General features: G+C 39.8%; 2 protein-coding genes and 1 non-coding gene across 3 annotated transcripts; 1 reads left to right on the forward strand and 2 right to left on the reverse strand.

The window, feature by feature from the left end:
• Window position 1: 1 nt before the first annotated feature.
• Window positions 2-17,971, reverse strand: pgk1 (phosphoglycerate kinase 1). The gene is made up of 11 exons (XM_034683564.1): window positions 17,767-17,971; window positions 14,283-14,333; window positions 13,955-14,110; window positions 12,575-12,719; window positions 9,354-9,457; window positions 9,108-9,227; window positions 4,450-4,564; window positions 1,984-2,163; window positions 1,718-1,895; window positions 1,209-1,307; window positions 2-1,108 (listed from the first exon to the last, which is right to left on the reverse strand). Exons 1-11 carry the CDS (start codon window positions 17,829-17,831, stop codon window positions 1,068-1,070), a joined length of 1,254 nt encoding a protein of 417 aa, XP_034539455.1. The 5' UTR covers window positions 17,832-17,971; the 3' UTR covers window positions 2-1,067.
• A 2,513-nt stretch (window positions 17,972-20,484) lies between these two features.
• On the reverse strand, window positions 20,485-23,240 carry LOC117812756 (cytochrome c oxidase subunit 7B, mitochondrial). The gene is made up of 3 exons (XM_034683668.1): window positions 23,112-23,240; window positions 21,868-21,983; window positions 20,485-20,716 (listed from the first exon to the last, which is right to left on the reverse strand). The coding sequence occupies exons 1-3, from the start codon at window positions 23,146-23,148 to the stop codon at window positions 20,627-20,629; spliced, it is 243 nt and encodes an 80-aa protein (XP_034539559.1). The 5' UTR covers window positions 23,149-23,240; the 3' UTR covers window positions 20,485-20,626.
• A 211-nt stretch (window positions 23,241-23,451) lies between these two features.
• On the forward strand, window positions 23,452-23,563 carry trnal-caa. The gene is made up of 2 exons: window positions 23,452-23,489; window positions 23,518-23,563. It is a non-coding gene; the product is annotated as a tRNA-Leu (tRNA).
• Window positions 23,564-23,846: the final 283 nt, after the last annotated feature.

Genomic DNA, 23,846 nt, shown 5'->3' on the forward strand with positions numbered 1-23,846 from the left:
CTTTAACACAGAGACACTTTTATTATCCTGAACAGACCGACTCAGTCTCAGTCTGAAGCTGCTCAGAGACAAACATCCAGAGAGGAGCGAGGACCAGAGCCAGACATCACAATGCACACACACACACACACACACACACACACACACACACACAAACCGTTACTATATATAGAGAATCTATGTGTACGCACTGAGGGTGCTGCAGTAACGCTCCCAGGGTGACTATGCAAAAGTGACGCAGCAAAATACAGTTTTACACACACACACACACACACACGCATACACACACACACACACATACAAGCACATGCACACTAAAGAGCCAGTGTTTAGGTTTAGCTGAACTTCACAGCAGATACCGTGACAGACATGAACCCAAATCCAGACTCAGGTTGAACCAGTATTTCGATTCAGACTCAGGTGGAACTGAAATTTGGATTCAGATTAAATCCTGGTCCAGAAAAAGATGCACCCCAATTTGGATCCCGACCCAGATGCAGACCCAGCGCCAACCCTGATCTGGACTCAGTTTTAACCCAGATCTAGTCTTGGTGTGTATTCAGATTCATATTTTGGGAATTTTGAACCCCAAGTTAGACCCCATTTGAACCTGACTTCAGACTCAGTTTGAACCCAGACTCAGATCAAATAGAGGTTTAGGTAGAAAGCATCATTCAGAGTCCATTCAGCAGGTCCACATAAATGAAACCACCGCCCAGCCTCTGAATCTCTCTCGGTCTCCAGAATTAAAACAAAGGATCACTGAATGTAACAGGTATACTGGAGGAGGTCCGTCAGCGTTTTGAGATAAGGCAGGGACTACTTGTTGCAGTGTTAGAGTGAGCGTGGACTCATCTCAGGAGGATAGCTCTGCGTCTGAGAACTTATAGAGACGCTTTAGAGATTACATGGCTGTTACAGCACGAGGCTTTTTAGGATTCTAACCACGGTGGAGTAAACAGGAATCTGGCTGAGATGCTACCAACCTCTCATACACACACTCCTCTCACATACTTCCACACACACATACACACACACACACACACTGCTGTGGTCAGAAGGGAAGTTTAGGCACTGCTGAGTGCGTCCACACCGGGCAGGACTTTACCTGAGGACACAGAGAGAAACACAGTCAGCATAAAGACTTCAGCACATGAAGGGGGAGGGACTCAAACATCATTTTTATGTTTGCGTTCGTCGTCACTGACCCTCCAGCAGCTCCAGGCTGGCTCCGCCTCCTGTGCTCACGTGGCTGACCTTGTCTTCTGTGTTCCACTTTGCGCAGCAGGTAGCAGTGTCGCCTCCACCTGGACACAAACACATCACTTATTAATGAACTCAGGGTTTATTACAGAATGTATAAACACCTCTGCAAAATAGCACAGCATCAAGTTCTATATGAGCTGTGACAACATAGTGATGTCTGCCTCAAAGTTACAGACAATGTACATGTCAGAGGAAACATATATGAGTCATTACTCAGGCTGGTTTAATATAAGGCTGCTGAACTTGTGACATGACATCAACTCTTCAGACTTTACTTATTTCAGAGAAAATGTTGTTTTATTACTGATGCACTTTCCTGTTGCAGTGTCACCACACATTTTAAAGACCACAACCCAAAACCTTTTCCTTCTTTTTCAGGACATTGAGGAGTTTACCATCAAGTAAGATCAAAGTGATCAAAGTACTGCTCCATTTAAAAAAGGTTTATTACCGATGATTGTGACGCAGCCTCCTTTGGTCACCTCCACCACTTTGTCCATCATGTTCTTCGTCCCTTTTGCAAAGTTTTCCCACTCGAACACGCCGACCGGGCCGTTCCACACGATCTGCTTGGCCCTGCCCACCGCGTCAGCGTAGGCCTTGGAGCTCTCAGGTCCGCAGTCCAAACCCTGCAAACAGACGGAGGAGAATTAAAAACAAAGAGAACTTTTATCATCATCTTTTATCATCTTTATGTGCAGGATAAATCTCTCTCACCATCCAGCCGGCGGGGATGCCATCGGCGACGGTTGCAGTGCCGACTGTGGCGTTCTCGTCAAACTTGTCGGCGGTGATGAAGTCGACGGGCAGCGTGATCTTGACGCCGTTCTTCTCTGCTTTGGCCATCAGGTCCTTGACGATGCCGGCCCCCTCCTCGTCATACAGGGAGGTACCGATCTGACAGGAGACACAGTGAGGTGTGAAACTCAACTCAAGAGGCAGACTGGAAAGATGAGAGACGTTCAGAACGTGTGGACAGGGTTTGGTTTTAGTCCAGCTGGTATTCCTCCTCTTAAGCAGACGTTTGAGTTATTCAAAGGGTTTCAGGTTTTAAACTGACTGTGATTTTTGTAATTTGGCTGGAGTGAAATGTGAGTCCAGTTTTGCTGCTACATTGTACAAATTGTGATGAATGACGAGAAATTGTACTCCATAAAATGAATCCACAAAACTCCTGAAACACCCTGCTCATAAAAAACTTCAAAAGTGTTCGTTGGATTTGCAAAGTCTGTCTTCAAAATCTAAAATCTCTACAGGAGTTTACAAAATGAGCCTAAAACTAATTCTGCTGTTGCACTTCTTGAGCACAAATAAGATGTTGGTTGTGCACTATTCTTCCTGTACAGCAGACAGGAGCAGAAGGATGAAGAGCCCCAGGTGAAGAAGTCTTTCATTTCTGATCCTCTGATACATTCTGAGAATATCGCTGCTTGTATTTTGGCAAAAACAGCATCCAGCACTTCCCCTCAGACAAACACAGATTTAACAGACAGGTACAAATCTGCATCTTTGACCTCTATGTAACTCTACCAGGTGAAACTTCTCAGAGGAGGGTTGACTTTACTGTCAGAATAAAAGGTTTATAAAGCCTGTGTTAGCATTAGATAATCAGGAGACAGACTTGAGAAACTGCTTTGTTTCACTTCATGACCTTCACTTGAACTCTGAGATAACATCAGGAGAAAGCCAGCCTTTGTTGAAAAGGTCAGTTCACTCAAAAGACAAAGGACCACATGTCCACACTGTCCCTGCAGCCCTGCAGAGACCTGGGTTTCATTTGTTTATCAGTGAAGTTATCAGTTTCAGATTTATGCTCCAAATCATAACAAAGGAAGTGAACTGAATTGAGTCTGTGTGGCTCAAAGAATGAGGAAACACAGCAGTGATAATCTGCTCAGACCTCTGTCAGAGAAAGAATCTGAACAGGGTCGACTAACCGCTACAGAAAATATATATCACCTTCATTCCCAGCGCTTCTGTACATAGCTGATCCTGAGCTTCTGTATATACTTTATCATTATTATTCTATTTCTTTTATTCTATATTTATTTGATCTTTATTTTATTTTTTTGTATTCTATTTTATTTGATCTCTATTTTATTTTATTTGTATTTCTATCTTATTTTATTCCTTCTTCTATTAATATCTAACTCTCTTACATAGTGTTTATAAGAGCTTTGTAATGCTTGAGTATCCCTCCCTGGGATAAATCAAGTCTTTCTGACTCTGATTCTGAAACGTGTGATCCAGAGCAGACGTTTAAAAGTCTGAAGATAATCTCACGAGTAGAAGCCTAATGTTGCATGACTCCATGAATATGAGCAGATACAGTGTGCAGCGCTGCTTCTTAAATACAGACAAGTGTTACTGCAGTAGTTTGATACTGAAGAGGACTCCTCTGGTAGGTCTGGAGTGTGTTATGATGAGTGTGCAGAGATTAAATCAGAGAATAAGAGTGATGCTTGATTTCAACTGAACTGATATAGAAGATTTTGGGGAATAACGAATAACCTCTGTAACTGTGCTACTGCTTCATCTGTTGACCATGATGAAGACCAGCATGGGTCTGTCCTTGACTCCATGTGGACCTGAGTCCACACTGCTGCCCTCCAATAACACGTCATGAAACTGTGTAATGTTTTTTAAATGTTGTTAGCGTTACCAAGTCCGAGGTGAAGCTCGGGTCATGAACATGAGTTTTTAGTCTCTGATGAAACTGAAGAAACCAAGCCTTTGTCTCACAATAAACCTGAACACCATAAACCTTTAACAGCAGGTCGAGCAGCGTTGTTTGCTGAGTGGTGACGAAACTGAAGTTTACTCATTCAGAGTTAATTCCAAATACTTTTCTCTGTCGCAGGTAATAAGGTGGTTCAATGGAGAGCATCAGCTGTTTTCAAACCCTGGTTTAATGCAGGCTTTAAGAGGTGAGATCACAATAATGAAAACTGCTGTTCAACATGTTTCTGCCAGATTAAAGTGAGTCAATCTTTCTCTCTCTCTCTCTACTTTGAATTTTTAGTGCTCTTTAAATCAAAGAGACTGCAGTTTTACCCTCAGACATCACAAACACTCTCCTCCTCTAACAGGGGCTCATGTAGAGGTTCAGACCGGTCACAGTTGTGGATTTTGTGCAGAGGTTTTGAGGGATTGACTCTGTGACACTGGTGTCTCCTTCCTCACCTCCATGTTGTTGAGGACTTTGAGGAAGGTGAAGGCCATGCCGCCACCGATGATCATCTCATCGACCTTGTCCAACATGTTGTTGATCAGCTGGATCTTATCTTTCACCTTCGCTCTGAAACAAAGACACAGAGGGGCGGAAACATCAGGACAGATAAGAGACTGATCTGTACAAAAAGTGCTCAGAAAACATATTTCAGTTCACTGTGTTTAGACTACATACAGATTCAGAGAGGGAACAAAGAGTCATCATCTATTTATTATTTATTCATCCACCCATCTCCCATCAGACATCTGTAACATGGACTCTCTTTCCATTTTTAAATCCTGTCTCAAAATCCATCTTTTCAAACTGTCAGATTCTCTCTGATCAAACCTCTTCACTGCTCTGTTTCTGATCCTGTTCATTTGATTGATTATTTACACTGCATCATGACTTTTTGATTTTATCAGACAAATTTTATATTGTTGTTCTTCCTAAACTGTGACATGTAAATAAAATATATTGTTAATATTATTAATTACCATATTATTGTCATTATTACTTAATTACTATTATATACTTATTATAATTAATATAATTATTATTATTATTATCATTGTTGTTGTTATCATTAATATATATAACATACAATTATTATTATTAATAATAACTGACAACATAAAATACCAATTTACAACATCTGAAAAAAAGAGATATATATTTTTTTCTCTCATTACACAAAGATAATTATATCTATCATAAAAAGTCATAATATATATTCTTAAATATAAACCATGAAAAACAAGGTTAACTGTAAAGCATGAACGTACGACTGAGGAGCTAATCCAGGCGATTATTCTGGTATACTTGTTGATACATTTTCTTTAATTAATAGTCATTATAAATTTGATTTATAAGGTGCTTTTCAACATAGAGTAATAAAGACAGTACACATCACACATAAGATGACAACCACTTGAAATGCTACACAGACAGATGTTAAAATGTGAAACCTGAACACGTCTCTGACTCTGAAAGCTTCTCTTATTGACTTTTTGATTTATTGATAAATAAAGTGACCATGAGAAAATTCTAAACATTAATGTCACCATTGAATGCATTGTATCAGAGTTAGTTTAAAGCTCATTTATATCTGTAGGTCCTGAATTATCTACACATGAAAATGGACACTGTCATCACAGTGAAAGTTTGAACAGCTGCCTCTGAGGGAACTTTCAGAGTAATGAACTCTGTCTTCATGTTTTATTAACTGATAGATTTTGTCCCGTTAGTCATGTGTTATCATCTTTCTGTCCGGGTCTTTTGTCTTCCTCGGTCACTGTTTATGATTCACATCAACAAACTATTGTATCCATCTCACATCTGAATCACACTGTGTTTCTCATACTGTGTATGTTTTTAATAACCTGGTGCAATCTTATCTGTGCAATAACTTACCTCACTATCTATTCAAAAGATAGAAGTGTACATAGTGTACATGTACATCTGGAATATTTTCTATATTTTATTTTATTCTATTTTTATTTGATTCTAATATTATCATCATATTTTTAACTATGTAAGTACATTGTTGTAAGCTTCCCCGTGTTGTAAGCTGCTGTAACAAAATACATTTCATCCAATGGGGATCAATAAAGACTATTTTATCTCTTATTTTGGTCTCTGATAATCTGATTACATCTGTTTTTACACTCCTCCTCTTCCTCCTCCTCCTCTTCCTCGATCATGTTCAGTCTTTTTACTGGATCTTAAGTGACACACCCCCACCAACTCCCACTCATTCATACAGCCTGTTATTACCTCCAGTTATAACAGAATCACAAGCATGGACACATTAATCCACATAATCAGCTGATCTTACTCTAACTTTACTAATAAACAGATTATTGATTCAATCTCTTGGACTGTGGAAGAGATATTACACACTTCAAAACAAGACTCATCTGAGTCCCTGCCATCCAGTGAGCGTGGTGCGTTCACTGGCTTATCATTACACTGTAATGATTGCTGCCCTTTGTTTGTGAGCTGCATGAGGGTGGTTGGATGAGGTGAGTGACAGTTGCACAATGAGCTCAGATGGACTCTGACATGGGGCCAAATCTCACATGTGGCCTCCGGCAGCTCAGGTAGAGCATCTGTTAGCTTCAACTGGAGTTTCCTTTTGTGTTCAGCAGACAGTGGGGCCAAAACTTATATCAATAATATCATGAATATCAGGTTTACATTAAATAGGTCTGATATCTTTGACCTTTAACTGAGAAACTGCAGTGAAGGCAGTTTAAGGGAGCATCCCTGCTATATCTAACCCCTTACCCCTGTTAGACTGCAGAGTGTTAGTATGTCTTGAAGAAAGGAAGAGCACTGTAACACCACACGTTACATAATGAGCTTATTGTCTCTATTCCTGGACGGACACCAGGGTGTTTAAAGAGCAGCTGCAGTGTGATGATACCTACACTGCAGGGGAGGGAGGGGGCAACGCAGGGAAGGCTGTCACTATGGCTATGTTCACACTGCAGGCAAAAGTGGCCCAAATCCGGTTTTTTTTGGGGTCAAGTGACCAGTTCAGATTTTTTAGAGGCAGTGTGAACACTCAAATCTGACCAGAATCCGATTTTTTCAAATCAGATTTAGACCACTTCCATATGTGGTCCTGAATCAGATACAGATCTGATTGTTTCAATACGACCTCAGTGTGAAAAGCCAAGGCAGATTTGATGCTCATTTGATACTTTCACGTCACTTTATAGTGACACACGTCACAGTTCTGCGAGGCGGTAGCCTTGCAACAATGGAGGATAGCAACGATGGAGCAAGTCAATGAAGGGGCAGGGAGGTCTTGGACCTTATTTATATAAATAATAAATAAACCTGCAAAAAGCCGAAACAAGCAATTTGTCTCTCTTTTTCTTTATACTTGACCTCCTTCGCACCTGGTCATTCATTCTCTGGCTCCCACTGCACAACAACTTTGTAACAAAGGTCAACATGCTGACTTCCTCCATGTTTATGCTCGTGAAACGGCTGCATGTGACGTTATTGTTACTGCTCTTTGGCGCATGTGGGGCAGTTCCGAGCCGCAAACAGTTCACACTGGAATCGGATACAGGTCACATTATAGAAGGTAATGTGAACAGGCAAACAAAAAATCAGATCTGAGCAAAAAATCTGAATTGAGCATTAAGCCTTGCAGTGTGAACGTAGCCTAAGTCAGAACTTCACCTCAACATTATCAAGGCCAAAAAAGCACAATAAAATCAAGATATTTATTTAAAAACTGGGAATAAATATCATCAGTGGAATTAATCTTTAACTAAAAACACTGCAGCTGAAGTACTGACGAGAACCAGGAAGAGAGAGCACATCTCTCCAGTGTTAGCTTCTCTACACTGACTCCCCATAAAACCTAGACTAGAATTTAAAATCCTTCTTTTAACCTACAAAGCTCTTAATGATCAGACACCTTCATATCTTAAAGAGCTCATAGTGCCCTATTACCCCTCTAGAACACTACGCTCCCAACATGCAGGCCTGCTGGTCTTACCTAAAGTCTCTAAAAGTAGTATGGGAGGTAGAACCTACAGTTATCAAGCCCCTCTCCTTTGGAATCATCTACCAGACAGGGTCCGGGAGGCAGACATCCTCTCTACTTTTAAGAGTAGGCTTCAAACTTTCCTTTTTGATAAAGCTTATAGTTAGAGCTGGATCAGGCTTGGACCAGCTCTTAGTCATGCTGCTATAGGCTTAGACTGCTGGGGGAACTGACATACTGACACACTGGGATCCTATCTCACCCCCTTCCCACTTTAACTCTCCCTGTTCCATTAAAGTTACTAACCATAGACCTTTCTGGAGTCCCTGAGCTCCCTTGTCTCGTAGGTTCCTCTGAGCTGCTGTAGACGTCCTCCTGCTGTGGACGTTCCAGACTCCAGCTGATATGAACGTGCTGGACTCCAGCAGCAACAGCTACTACTACTCCTCGTCTCATCACTATCACCTCTCCCTCTCTCTCTTATTCTCCTCTATCCCTCTTTCCAGACCCAACTCGGTCGAGGCAGATGTCTGTCTAACATGAGTCTGGTTCTGCTCGAGGTTTCTGCCTGTTAAAGGAAGTTTGTCCTCTCCGCTGTAACTAGCTACATACTGTGAGGTGCAATGCTCATGGTGGATTAAGGTGGGGTCAGACTGAGTCTTATCCTGTCTTGGTGTTGGGTCTCTGTTCATAATTTGACATAGAGTGGTCTAGACCTGCTCTGTTTGTAAAAGAGTATTGATATAACATTTGTTGTGATTTGGTGTTATACAAATAAAGATTGATTGATTGAACTTGTTCAGCTCTGTTTGTCTGAATACTCTGACCACCAGGAGAGGGAGGTGAAGAGAGAGTCTGTGACCGACTTCTGACAACAACGTGCAACATCCATTCATCATTCTCTCCCCTTCACGGTCACTGCTGTTCACAGTTCCTGCAGACTGGAGAGTCCACAAACACCCCGTTGTTGTTTTTTAATGTAATCCCTGGCTCTGTTACTCAGACTGGACTTCCTGGGTTGTGTTTTTTGTCTCTGTTTTTTCTGAAGTTCACAGTTTCCGCAGGGAGCTGTCAAAGCCTGCTGTCCAAACTTACTGACTTGTTGTTATGAAAAGTTCTTACCCTCCGAGGATGGCCAGGAAGGGCCTCTGAGGTTTCTCCAGAGCCATGGCGAAGTAGTCCAGCTCCTTCTTCATCAGGAAACCTGCCGCCTTCTGAGGCAGATTCACTCCCACCATGGAGCTGGGAGATGAAGATGAAGGAACATTCAGTCAAATCTCATCAGCTCTCTTACTCTCTATGAAGACATCCTCATTTAACCATCACACAGATGTTCTCTTTCATTCCTCATCATGAGTCCCTGCTCACCTGTGGGCTCTGTGAGCTGTGCCAAAGGCATCATTGACGTAAACATCTCCCAGTTTGGACAGAGATGCCCTGAAGGAGTCGATCTCAGCCTGGGAGGCCTTGGTCTGAGGGGCACAGATCAGACAGGAAAGGTTAGAGACAAAGAGAGGACTGTGGAGGGGTCTGCTTCCACATGATTCATAGGGGATTATTTCTCTTTGAACACAACTGGAAGAAAACAGAGATTACATTCTGACACACTAAACTGTGGTTTGAAATCCAGGCATTAATATATACATTCTAGATAATTATTAGAATAAGATAAGATTAGATAAGATTGGATAATTATTAGATACATTATAGATAATTGATTACAATTGCATTCCTCTAATGTCTACTTGTAATCAGAGTTAAGTTAACTCTGTGAGAAGATATTAAAGAGGTGGGTTGGGTGAAGACTCCAGTGATGTCGGCCCAGTTCAAATGAGTGCTAATCTACACAAAAAGCTGGATCTGAAACCAGACAAATGTCAAAAACACACTTTTCCATACACATGTTTGACACTGAAGGGAGGGCAAGTTTAACACATTTTATAAAACATTAGTAAAAAAAACATTTCTGTTTATCAGCTCATTAACAGAGTAACAGTTCTTTGGTAACTGTTTAATGATGGATAAAAGGCGTAATAAGCAGAAAAGGGATCCCCATCCAGATTAAATAATACAACCCTGGAAAATATCTGAGGCTTACTACCTCAAAGTTCTAGCTGAAAAAGTTCGACCACAGGAACTTTACCCCTGAACTACGTGCATTTCGACCGGTTGACCCAGGGTCTAAATTCAATTCAGGGGTAGTTAATCTCCACCCTAAAAAGCCCCTGCTAGGGGGGTAGTACTTTTCAAAGGTCCCGGGACTTTCGGGGGGGCAGGGCCTGCAATGTTGAACTGCATCCGGCTGAAAGTCTCCAGTTAACAGGGTTGCTGTTTAAACCAGAACACTGGTCGATCTCTGCCACGGCTTTTTGAGTTCAAAAGGATTTTAAAGCCGTGTTGAAACGTCTTTGCTACTCGCGCTTATCTCCTCTCACGTGTTGATTCAGTGAATCCATCTGTGATGAAATATAGCACCATCTAAAACAGACCAGCTGAGTCTCTTCATGCTAACAGGCTAACTGTTGTGTTGCTCATAATGATACCTGCCTGTCCGTCTGCTTCTATGGTGTCATCTGTGATGAATGGCATTCCTCTTTGTTTTACTGCCCTCTACTGGTCTGGTGGTGTAGTGCATTTACTGTTTTTTTTTCTCCATACGTCACTGGCCTGAATTGCAAAATGTACCCAGGACTTTGGCCCGCGGTCAAAACACAGACAACAATGGGGGCACAGGAACCTTTTAGTTCAGGGTACAGTAGTTCTGATGGCTAAAAGACCCCGGAACTCTTGGTTCAAATGCATCTTTTAAAGTTGAACTTCTCCACGATGTCTCAGAGTATTTGTGTGTGTGTGTGTGTGTGTGTGTGATCAGTCAGTCTTTGTGGATCAGGTTCACGCTGCACTTTAACAGGCGGAGGTTGTGAGGGCAGAAAAAGGTCACAGGAGCTCTTCAGTGTCGTTCAAATGTCAGACTGAGAGTGCTGCACGCTTCAGTCCTGCTCCCCACAGTAAACCGTCTGTCCATGCAGCAGACTTTACAGTCAGGACACTGTGAGAAGTCCAAATGAACAACATGCTCACATCTATTTAATGTCTGCTTTACCATTTGAATGTGTTCTGCCAAAACAACATAATCATATATTTTTCATCTGTCATTTTTCAATCTGTCGTATCATAACTCAGAGTTTAGTTCAATCTTATAATTCTTCCTCTCAACTCTCCAAAGATCGAGGAAGGTTTTTAAAATAAACTAAAAATAAAAGGTTCCTGTCTGATACAGTGCAGAGGTACAGTAGTCACACACACTCACTCACTCACTGCATACCAACCAGGCCCCTCAGGACAGGAAAAGAAACACATCCAGCCGGGACTCACCCGCTGACCTTCAGGGTAAATGTCAGCAGGTCAGAGCTGCTCGGAGCTCTGCAGGCGTCCACAACCAGCAGCCACACACAGTCTGATTTAAACCCTAACATGTATTAGTGGTGTTATGAGACCGTATGTATCTCAGCATAATGAGTGCATCAATGCTCATCAATCAGTTCACTCTCAGTGTTAAAGTGAAGAAGACACTTCAAGTTCTCAAAGAGGATCCTGAGCTGACGTTAAAACACTTCATGTCACATCATGCCAACTCTTTAGATCTAACACATTTGAACTTTTTGGCCTTATGACGTTTTGAATCTTTCGAAATCTGGATCTGATGATATAAGAGGCACGTGCTAAGCTAAAAGCTAACATTAAGCTTAGCAGAATATCTTGAAGCCACCTTCCTGGATGTTGCTTCTTCTCTTAAAACTGCTTCTTTCAGTTGTTGTTACACTTTTTAAATCCCCAGGTGTGTTTGTTTCAGAGAGGAGAAGAAAATGCTTTGTTTGTGGGGCTAAGATCTAAACTGAAAACAAGCTTTGCTAACGTTAGCTTCAGTTAAAGATAAGATATTGGTCCCCAGGGGGAAATTTGGTTGTTGCAAAAACCCAGACATAAGTAAAATCGAGAATAAGTTTCAATTAGTAAAATAAACGTGATGAAAAGTGTGATAAATGTACGCGGCACAAGTCTGAGATGATGTAAGGTAAACATGACGCACTACAGCGGGTTGAAAGAGTCTCTGCAGCACTCCTGACATCATCAGACGGGGACTCTGCAGTTGCAGTGACTCTGCGTTTTTCTTCAGGATGACCCAGCAGAGTGAAACTATGCTGAACAGAGACAGGGCTGCTTCTGACAGTCAGAGGACAATAAGTGCTCCCAGCTCTGACACCAAACAGGACGGAAAGACTCAAACCTGAACGTGCCAAAAGTAGCTCGTTTTATATGCTGGAGCTCTTGTGGTAAGCTCTTGTCCTTTCAAAGTGTATGCTGCAATCATTTTGTTATTTTTAAGTACGAGACACAATCTGATTTGTAATCTGAAATCTGAGAGTTTGTTGTATGAAGAAGTTTTACATGAAAGTGAGCCCTCACGAGGATTGTTTTTAGTTAAAGCGCTCTGTATTTATAGGGAAATAGAAACCAGGTTACTGGATTACTAAACTGAAACACGATCTGAACCTGCAAACTTTACAGTCCTTCACTCGTAGGCTCACCTTGTTTCCGGAGGCGTCCTTGCCCTTCCCCTCCTCGGCCACGTGGAAGCGGAGGTTCTCCAGCAGGATGACGGATCCGGTAGCAGGGTTGGCGCAGGCGGCTTCCACCTCCGCACCCACACAGTCCTTCAGGAAGGTGACGTCCCTGCAGAGACACAGAGGAGCCGTGAGGACAGGCCAGAGGATTTCTGATCCTATTACAATGTTGACAGAGTAAGCTCTCTCTTCTTGTGATGGAAGGAAACAAGGACAGAGACAACATTGAGACCATTCTTTATATGAATTCATTTTCATCTCATGGTTGAGATCTGATGGATACCTGATTCTTCAGCACCTCAAAACATGTCTGGTTTTACTAGACTGCAATTATCATCTTCCTCTTCAAACCTTTTCATTGTCCTTCAATGCTTTTTTACCTCTATATAAGCACTGATTTATTGATCTACTGCTGTTTAAAATCCCTCTGTTCCATAACTTTTATTTTATTTATTTGCATTTATTCATGTTGATCTTCTGTGTTGTATTTTTATCTTGCATTGTTTGAATTTTCTAGACTTCTCTCTGTCTGGCTCAATGTTTATTTGGTCATCATCTTGAGTTTCTGCCATTCTTTGTCTGTCAAAGCTCTTAGTTAACAAAATAATGCAAATAATAAAAAAACTTTAATTGAAAAAAATCATAGCACTTTGGAAAAATAAACATAATAATATATAATTAAAAATGAAAGAATAAAAGCACTTTGGAAAAATAAAAATAATTATATAAAATAAAAAATAAAAATTCAGTCCTTTGAAAAAAAAAATGTAAAATTGATTATTAAAAATATCAAAGCACTTTGAAAAGATAATACAAATATTTTATAATCATACAAAATTTTAATTGAAAAGAATCATAGCAGTCTGAAAAAAAATAATAATAAAATATCAAACAAATCTAGGCATTTTGAAAAAAATATAACATTTAAAATGTAATTGTTAAAAAAATTAAAGCACTTTGAAAAGATACTATATATATATTTTTTTAAATCAAAGCACTTTGATAACATTTCTTTTTAAGGTAGTAGTATTATTATAATTAGTGTTATTATTATTAATATTAATATTATATTATCATTGTTTTATTTCGTATTAATATTTATCTCAGCAGATCATTTTGTGTATCTGTAAAGAGACTAAAGTAAAAGTAGTAGCTGCACTTTGCGTCACTGTGACCTGGTGGTGTCACCTGGCTGCTCTTTGTTACTCTGCCTAACAGAGTAGATTTCATTTTGTCATTATAAATTTGTTACTGTGTCTTCATGAGTTAAAAACTTGATTTTCGACCATAAGAAATAGAACATAAATATAGCAAATGCATCAAAGTCTGAGCTCATCTACTGACTTTCCCAGCAGGCTCTTGAGCTCGGCAGCGACGGGCTCCAGGGAGTATTTCTCAGGCATGGGGTTTCCATCCGGACGACCCAGGTGGCTCATCAGGACCACAGACTTGGCCCCGTTGTCCAGGCAGTGCTTGATGCTGGGCACAGCTGCTTTGACCCTGAAATCCATGAAAACAAATGATATGAGAAGTCTGTCTTTCTAGCTGTCCTGAAAATAAAACTAGAGACTCAGCCTTAGGAGCAGGTAACTTCAACAGCTGAAGGTTCATTCATTTGAGGGTTTGGTCTTTGATTTAACTCGACAGGCTTCAGAGAGCTCTGTGAACTCACCTCTGGTTGTTTGTGATCTGCTTGTCCTTCATTGGAACATTGAAATCGACCCTGAAAGAGAGGGAGAGAGAAACAGACTTCATAAGATTGTCAATAACTTAGAGAAGGGTGCGTGACTTATACATTTCACCACACCTCCCACTTCTGATGTCTTACAGTTTAAACTCTGAGCTTTGGACTCATAAATGTGTAAATGTAGGCACTCATTTCAGGACAGTATCTCCTCTTCACTCTCTTCTTTGTGTTTGTGAAATGATTACCCTCGAATCACAATCACCCTACGGCTTAATATTCCACCAGTAAGGATTAAATAATCCCAACACGGGGAATGATTACAGGACATGGATGGATCAGCCAGGCTTTCCTCTGGTTATTTCTGAGTGAGTGCTTTCATTCAAAGTGCCACACCCCTTCATTCTGTGATATAATGGAGCGTGTCAGCGTTTGCTTGACACATTACATTCTTGTTCCTGTGTGATAATGAGCTCTGGAACAAAAGACAGTGAACACAGCCACGCTAAGGCACCTGCATTAAAATGGCAGCTTTGCATCGCCCAGTGAGCCGGTCGCACATGCAACAGAGCACGGCTGCAGCCCTCGTACTCCCATCTGTTACGTAACCTCCCTCCCTCCCTCCCTCCTCTGTCTGAGACCCTGATGCACCACACACATAATCAGCCTGCACACACACACACACTGCATACGGACCCACTGCACCCTCAGCCATAATAACAGCTATCCTTTGTTATAATCTGAACCCCAGCAGTCAGCAGTTCAGCAGCTCAAAGGCTCCTGTACAGACACAATGCTCAGTCATCCAACAGACTGTTCCCGCTTTGGTCTCCTCCACCTGTTGCTGCTCATAGTGAGCATGTGCACCACAGTAAAGGTCATGATTACAACAAACACAAACTAGGCTCAGATATTTCTCAGTGTCAGAGCTGCACACAAGAATAACTAATCAATCAAGCTTCATTTATAGAGCACATTTCATACAAATTAAATGCAACCCAAAGAGCTTTACAGGGACTAAAACAAGAAAGACGCTGAAATAAAATAATGGCAAAACATATTAAGAAGCAAAAATTGATTTTAAAATAAAGACTAATGCCCACCAACAACAATACAATATGTGTCATTAAAATAAGTCAAAGCATAAAATTAATATTAAGGATATAAATAGGTAAAATCAATAGTTTTAAAAAGGGTAAGGATAAGAGTTGAAGATAAAATTGAGACTAAAAATATGAACAAAACTGAGTAGATAAATTAAAATGAATAAATAAAGTAAATTTAATAAAATATAAAGGAACATTTAAATCAATATTATAGTAAAAGTAAGTAATACATTTGTTAAACCCTACATCACAGCCAGACTGAATAAATACGTTTATAGTTTACATTTCAAAGTCTCAATATCTCCAGCTAATGGCATCCTTCAATAAAAGATCTCTGAATGAAATGAACCAATGTTTGATTTTTCTCTCATTGTTCTAACTTTTACAGAATTCAATCCTTCAATCAAAAATGAATCCTCATCCTGTGAATCACAGAAAGCTCAAAGTCCTTAAACACCTCTCTGTGGCTGTGTCTCTGTGGGATGTTGTGATTAGTGTATCTTGTAGCTTTAATTTTGATGTTCAAAGTGACCCTTATTTTGCATGATGCAGACCTTCAACATTTAACTGATTTATTATTCATTTTTAAATAATAATAAATCAAGCAAACAGAATATTTGAAGTTGCAGATGATACAAGACACTTAATAAAGCTTTGATTGACATTACTTACGTTTATGTTTGAGCTTTTATGATTCTACTGAGAGGACAGGACAGGAGATGGAAACTGGGAAAGAGGGCTGGAAACGACATGCAGTAAAGACCTGCAGGTTGGGATGGAACGGGAGTTGCCCACTTCAAGGACTAAAGCCTCTAAACATGAGGGAAGCGATCTAACCACAAGGCCAAACCAGTTCTCCTGATCTACATTATTTACACACGTTCTCCTCTGTCATTTATCTGACAGTTAGGAAGAGACAGTTCTCTCTGCTCCCTTTAATGCAGTCAGCTTTCTGTCCATATTACAATTGTACCCCAACTGTAACCCTAACATCCAACAAGGATGTTAAGGTTACAGTTGGGTTTGCTCTCTGGCTGCTGAACAGACTTCTCTGAGGCACTGCCGGGTTCCTGCAGCAATGTTCCTCCCTCTCTGTTTGTAAATTTTGGTCTAGCAGCTCAGACACTCCTCTGAACTCAGTCTGAAGCTTGGAGTGAAAATAAAACACAAAAGCACAAACTGTCTGCACGCTGTGACAGGCCCTGGGCGTGATGTGAGGTGATTATTGTCTCGTGGACTCTAAGTCTCTCTACAGAGACTAACTGAACTTAGAGAGTGAAGTTAACTTTTTATCACTGAGCAGAGCGAGTGAGCGGGGGTCTGCTGGTGCCAGTGAACCTTGTCCTGTGGTGCCTGTCATTGCATCACTACGCTGAGCAAACCACAGAGGTTCTCTGACATTTCCACTGAGGGTGTCAGGTTCAAGTGCACTCCCATCCTTGTTAGCTTTCAAGTGTGCACGTAGATAAATCCCCAAAATACTTCAACACCAAGACGACTGTGCCACATTTCAGGGACCTTTCTCTAACCCGGGACGGCTTCAGGTCCTGCCCGGCCAGGCAGCAGGACGTCCTTCCGGCTAAAGGGATTGTACTTTAAGGGATTAAACCTCGGTGGACTGTGATGCCTTTGAGCAAGGCACTGAATGAGCTTGGTGCACACCTCTGCTGTGAATTACCCCTCTATGGAGGAATAACCCAGAGGTTTTCCACTAACTGAGTGTGAAGATGTCAAATCAGACTCTGGGATCATGTGGTAGATGGTTCTGCAGCATTTTGAGTCCTTGTATAGTTCACCTATAACACAAGCAGCTGTTACAACATGTCACTGTGCTTATCTTCACTTTAACTTGATCTCATACTATGTAAACCTTGGTTTTAATCACTTACAGCACAGTGATTGATAGTTTCAGCGTTTTAGGGGACAAATTAAAATATTACATAACTGAAGTTATTCAGAAAGAGGATATTAGATGACTACTGAACTTCCTCATATAACCAATGCAATGTGTCACAGATATCTCAAGCTTTACTTCATCAGAACACATTGCATATTGCAGGGAGGTTGCTGTATTGTATTCAAGAGGACAGAGTGAGAACATGTAGGATGCAGGGAGATGCATCCATGCTGCATCCTCTCACAGGCACGTAACATGACTGGAAAACGTGACTGCCAACAAGTTCACTTCCTGTCCTCTTCCAGAGACTCAGTGCTGACTCACACACACTGTGAGCCATGATTAAAGCGGTTTAATGTAAAGTCTGCAGGAGAACAGAGCAGTTTAGGATGGTTACAGTACACTCCAATATGTCAGGCAGCCAGCGGCAGTCTAAGTTAGCAGCATCAGCTAGGCCCTGCTCGCTCACCTCATCACGACCCTCTTCCCCTTCACCTCCACCTTGTCCAGGGTGAGTTTAGTAGACAGAGACATGGTCCTGGTTCTTGCTGGTTCTTGCTGAGTCTTTCCTGGTCCTTCCTGGCTGGGTCTTCCTCCTCTTCCTTCGGCTGGTGAGCTACCGAATGACAGCAGTGACCTTAGCGCAGCGCGGAGGAACACCGGGCGGGGCGGGGCCGAGAGCACACCCCACAACGCTTATTGGTTACAGCGAGGAGGCAGACTCGCATTTCATTGGATCCGGTCGGTGTCTATATTCTGACGCCAGAACGTGACGTACTTCACCCAGCTCAACTTCATTGATACGATTGATACAGGAGCTCAAACACTTTCTCATGAAATGTACTCTAAATCAATTTAATGACTCTAAAAGGTCGAGGTAGAAATCACAACTCTACAAAGATCTTTGAAGGTTACACAGCACGTTAATGTATGTCTTCTACATTTAGTGCAGTTTGCAGGGAAGATGTGCTTTTTACTGAAACACCAGCAGAAATCTACTGAAGAGGAATAGGGCCACTGAAAACAAATTTAAAAATTAAGGTCAATTTTTTTTATTATAATTATTCTGAGATTAATGTCAGAATTAGGAGAAAAAAGTACAATTCCGGGATTTAAATCAGAATTCTGGGATTAAAGTCAGAATTATGAGAAAAAGTAAAAATCCTGAGAAAAAGGTCAAAATTCTAAGATTAAAGTAAACTTTCTGTGAAATAAATCAGAATTATGGGGAAAAAGTCTGAATTCTGAGAAAAAAGTCAGAATTCCTTAATCTCGGAAATCTGACTTAAAGCTCAGAATTCAGATTTTTTTTCTCAGAACAATAATAATAATAATAATAAAATAATTGACCTTAATTTTTTTTTTTCAGTTGCCTTAATCCTCTTCTGTAGAAATCAGAGGAATACTGTATACTCTGTTACTTTAATGAATTCAGTGTCTGGTTAGTCTCCAACTTTGGCTTGAATGCAAACGATGTACCTTCACAAAAGTTACCTACTTAGAGTAATGATTAACAGAACTGCTTTAAGGGACAGGAGCCGGAGCCAGAGGTTAATGGAAATATATTTACAGTATGTCATAAAAACCTGGTTTGACTATTAAACCTGCACCTGGTCTGACCACAGGTCTCCATAACTCTGCTCAAACAACCTGGGACTCACACACTCATCAAACAAAAACTGTCCTATAAACACAAAAAACTTCAGCTTGACACTGAGCATTTGAAAAGAAAGTGTAATACTTCCAATATGTATTGATGCTCACTTTATGGTTATTTTCTGCAAGTATGGTTTATAAAACACAGAATTATAATTGAAAGAGTATGTCTTTATGGTAGTTCTGCTCCTTTTGCTGTACCTTGACCACATACAACACTATTTTTTCTCACAGGTAACAGTTATTTCTATCTAACCCTTAGTAGGTAGAAAAATATGAGCTATTTATTCTGGCTACAGGAGTTTGTCTTTAACATCCTTGTATATAATTCCTTCATTCCCAGTGCTTCTATACATAGCTAACTCTAACTATTCTGCGCTTTTGTATACTTATTTTATTTTTATTTGATCTTTACTTTATTTGTATTTTTATCTTATTTAGTTCCTTCTTTTATTAATATCTAACTTTCTAACACAGGGGTTCCCAAAGTGTGGGCCGGACCCCCTGGGAGCTCACAAGACACAATGGGGGGTTGTGCGATGCCTTCCAGAGTGTTTTTTTTTTAAGTTATCTAAAAATATTTCTTATTACTTGTTTTTGTTTATTTACCTTGTTTTTTTTATATTTATCTTTCTTTTTGTTTGTACTGTTAAGTATTATTATATTATTTTTCATTTTTGTATGTATTTATTTTTTCTTCTCTTTGTTAGTTTTGTATTACTTATATATAATTTGTTAACATCTGGTGAACAAATAAATACAAAAATAATGTAATAAAAACATATGAAATAGTAATAGTACATTTTACCCATTATAGTGAAAAATATCAAAAAAAATAGTAGCAAAACTGAAAATAAAACCTTGAAAATAGAAGGTGTAATGAGTTTTCTGCCTTTCTTTGTTTCCAGATGACTCCTAAGTTTAGGGTTAGTGAACAGTTAATTATCAAAAGCATCAGTAGCAGCAGGTTCATTCATAACAGCACAGGAAACACAGACACATGCTCATATAGGTAGGGTCATTTTCTGCAGGCCAGCTAAATGAAGCCACATTAAATCACTTTGAGGGATAGTAGGTGTCCGAGTATTTGGCACCTATATTTTTGGGTCATGGGCTGAAAAGTTTGGGAACGTCTGGTCTAACATACTGTTTATAAGAGCTCTGTACTACCCAGATTTCTGATTCTGAAGTAGTATGTGTCTCAGCCATCTCAACCGGGTGGGAAATAACCTTCCTTTATCATGACTTACACTGCACACTCACAAAAGTGTATGATAATTTTAACAGATCATTATTCTCAATCAATAAGGGATTTGTAAAAGTGAATCATTTTTGGCTTACACTAACTTTTTGTAGGTAGACCCAGAAGTCACCTGTGTTATTCTGTAATTCCTCCCTTTCTCGAATGTGAACATTGTTATGTTTATCTACACAATGTGAATTTAGGGAACCAGAAACTTACTGAAAACACGAGGGAGATGTGTGAAGGATAGATTGTTAGCTGCCATATCCAAAAAGCAAACCATGTGGATCAGTAGAATCATACTTAATTTATTTGGACAAAAGTAACATGTTGGAATAAACACAGGCATTCACTGTCTAAACAGGCAGATCATTTTTATTCATCTGTACAACCAGAAAGTTAGGGGAGATATCGGTCCGTCATATCCGCTCTACTCCTCAGACTCAGGCTCTCTCCATTCTTTGGGCATGACCTTCCCAACAGGTGACAGATTCCAGGTGATGCCGGTCTGAGTCAGTACCTGCACAGAGATAAGAGGATAGTGGTTTTTAAAGGAACCATAACAAACTGATATATCAGATATATTCAGGGACTAGAGTACCAACAAACATGATTAGTAAATAGTGTCACGGTGCATTCAAACAAAGAAATACGAACATGTAATCACAGCTTTACAAACGTTGTACCCCTGGTACTTAAAGCCTCAGTATATGATGATATCTGATACAACGTGGTGCATTGATTTAACTACGTAATTATTGTCCTGCTGTCATCCCACGCATGCTGTTGATTCTTTTCAATTCGGATGACTGTGTGGGATTTTACAGTGATTCGTGCATGTTGTAAATTAAGCTTAATTAACCCTGTAAAGCCTGAACCTTCAAATAATTGTCAGAAAATTCGAATTCTTTGAAAATGGAGTGTTTATTGGACCTTCTGACAAAACAAAATAAATTAAATACCAATTTTCATATATGAGTTTTAATTTGTATCATATTTGATACATCAGGCATTTTGGTGCATATTTATTGCTCAAAGTTTCTTCTTTTTTAAACAAACTAGAACATATAAAACAACATGTTAGCCTATTAAACTTTGAGTTTCCTTCAAATTTTTCCCAAAGTAATTTCAAACAGAATTTTTTTCCCCCATATTGCACGACAACGTCATAAATATTTTGTACCTGCTACACAACAAGAAAAACCAATGTATTGTATATTTCTTCTCTGAATTGTTCAGTTTTTAGTGGAAATCAATGAGAAAAAGATAATCATTTACTAGGGAGCCATGGCAACATTCAACCAGTCATAAATCATCATGATACATCAGGTTTAATATATAAAATTCAATATACCTTATAAATATCTCAATTTCTACTCTAAATATACCTGATTATGTCATTTAAACATGTTCTTAAATAATAAAAAGACTGTATATTTCTTTATGGAATGATTAATGTTTGAAATTTAATAAAATGATGATTGACAGATCTGTAAATAAAGGACCTGCTGTATCAGTTTTGATACACACATTTTCAACACGATTTGACTATAAATAAAGTTATATGATATTAACTAGTTTTAAAATAACCTCCACCTCAATTTCAGGTCTTCACTGAGCTGCAGGTCTCATGCATTAAATGATAATGACAGACATGATTACATTACTCACATATGCCCACACAGCTGTGCAGAATCCTGCTCCACCGATGATCAAACCAGTGCCATACTTAGAGTGGAAATCTGGGGTGGCAGTGGATCCATGCCTCACCTGCCTTGCGGCCTGACCTGGACAGACAAAAAAAACAACAGTTTTCATGTGAATGTCGGACACAAATGTTCTGCAGCATGTCTCATGCATTTCACTGTATTCCTCATAGAGACTAAAGAACTGATAATCTGAATTAACCTTACATGGGGATAGGCACAGTGTAAGGTTAAGATACACAAAAGAATAAACTAATATGGTCGTTGTGACAATTTAGGATCAACTGTATCAGTCCCTGTCAATTAAAGATCTCTATGTTCCTCTTTCCATCACATAAAAAAGACGATAAAAACAAGCAGATTCTACTTTTTATTCCTATTCCTCTGTAATAATCTGTGTTTTTCCTGATGTGCACGTACTTCCTCTCTTCATATCTGAAGAGCCTGTGTGCTTTGGAAACTATAATTAGAACATACTGCTGCACAGTGTTGACCCAGGGTGGCCTTAAATGATCCCCTTTACACTGAGGTATTTCATTTAAATGTAAAGACTTCAATACAGTCCTACCGGGACAATGGAGCTTAATATTAACTATTGTCAAACTTTATATAGATATTTCTGTAAAGGTTTTAACATTGATTTTAAAGTAAGCCTGTAGTGGAGTGTTAGACTAAATCAAACCTTTAATGACTCTGTTATAGTTGTGTCTGTAAATACATAGATGTCTTTATTCGCCCTTCATTTATTGAACTCACTTTCAGCTCTCATGTCATCTATAACATATCATATTGTACCTTCTGATTTATAGAGTCTATTGTTTTAACACAACACGAGAAGGACATAAACCTTTTATGATGAAGACTATCATTATCTGAAGTTCTGCAGGTCAGTCTGCTGGACAATGTCACCAGGATGAAGAACCAAAGGATTTCACTTCCACAGGCAGTGTGACTTAACAGAATACATCTAAAGTAACCCAGTGAGTTAACTTTAAGGCACATGATAACATATAAACCCGGGTATTTGAGATATGATAGTCTGTTGTGGTGGTTGGTGATGTTAGCAGACTAGCCGTGATGTTAGCACATGGGCCTCGGTCAGCCTCCAAAGGCGCGCCTGTACTTTATAAATTGGACTCGTGTTTAACAATAACCTTAAGTAAATGCATTAAAACAACATAATATCATTTTAAAACTGTGTTTCCTTACCTGTGATGTTTACAGCAGCTTTAGCAAACCGGAACATGATGCCTAGCCTGGGTCGCCTCAGTTACCCTTGAAGATAGAAAGCAATATGGCCGCCGCACGTACACACACCGGAAGTAACAATTAAATCCCGCGCATGCGCCGCTCGGACCTGTGCGTTGTGATTGTGAAATTGCAGTGAAAGAGTGAAACACACATTTCAGATCATCTAACGTAATATTCTCACGCACAGCCCGCACCAGATACCTGTGGTGGAAATATATGCACCTTTAACAACAGCTCTGAACGTTTCACTCCGAGTGTGAAATATAAAGACATAAATAACGTTCAATAAAATCATCGTGTCAGGATGGCCGAGTGGTCTAAGGCGCCAGACTCAAGGATTATACACCTTCCGGTATACCGGGACTTCTGGTCTCCGAATGGAGGCGTGGGTTCGAATCCCACTTCTGACACATACCTTTTGGTCGCACCTGAATGTCCATAAACCAGCAACTCAAAGTACAGGATGGGGAATCATTTAGATAGTTAACGTAAGAGAAAGACTTATAACCAAATGGGTAAATAATACTGCAGAGCCTTCCCGGATTATTTTATTTTATTTTATTTTATTTAACTGTCTTATGAAATATATTCAAAATAATTGTATTCCTTTAGAGTTATTTTAGGGCAAATTTGTGTCTTTTAAAATGTGTTTTATTTCTTTATCCTGACTTGCTGCCCATGTAAAGCATTTTG

The sequence above is a fragment of the Notolabrus celidotus genome, chromosome 5 (assembly GCF_009762535.1).
Source record: "Notolabrus celidotus isolate fNotCel1 chromosome 5, fNotCel1.pri, whole genome shotgun sequence".
In the NCBI taxonomy this organism is placed as follows: Eukaryota; Metazoa; Chordata; class Actinopteri; order Labriformes; family Labridae; genus Notolabrus; species Notolabrus celidotus.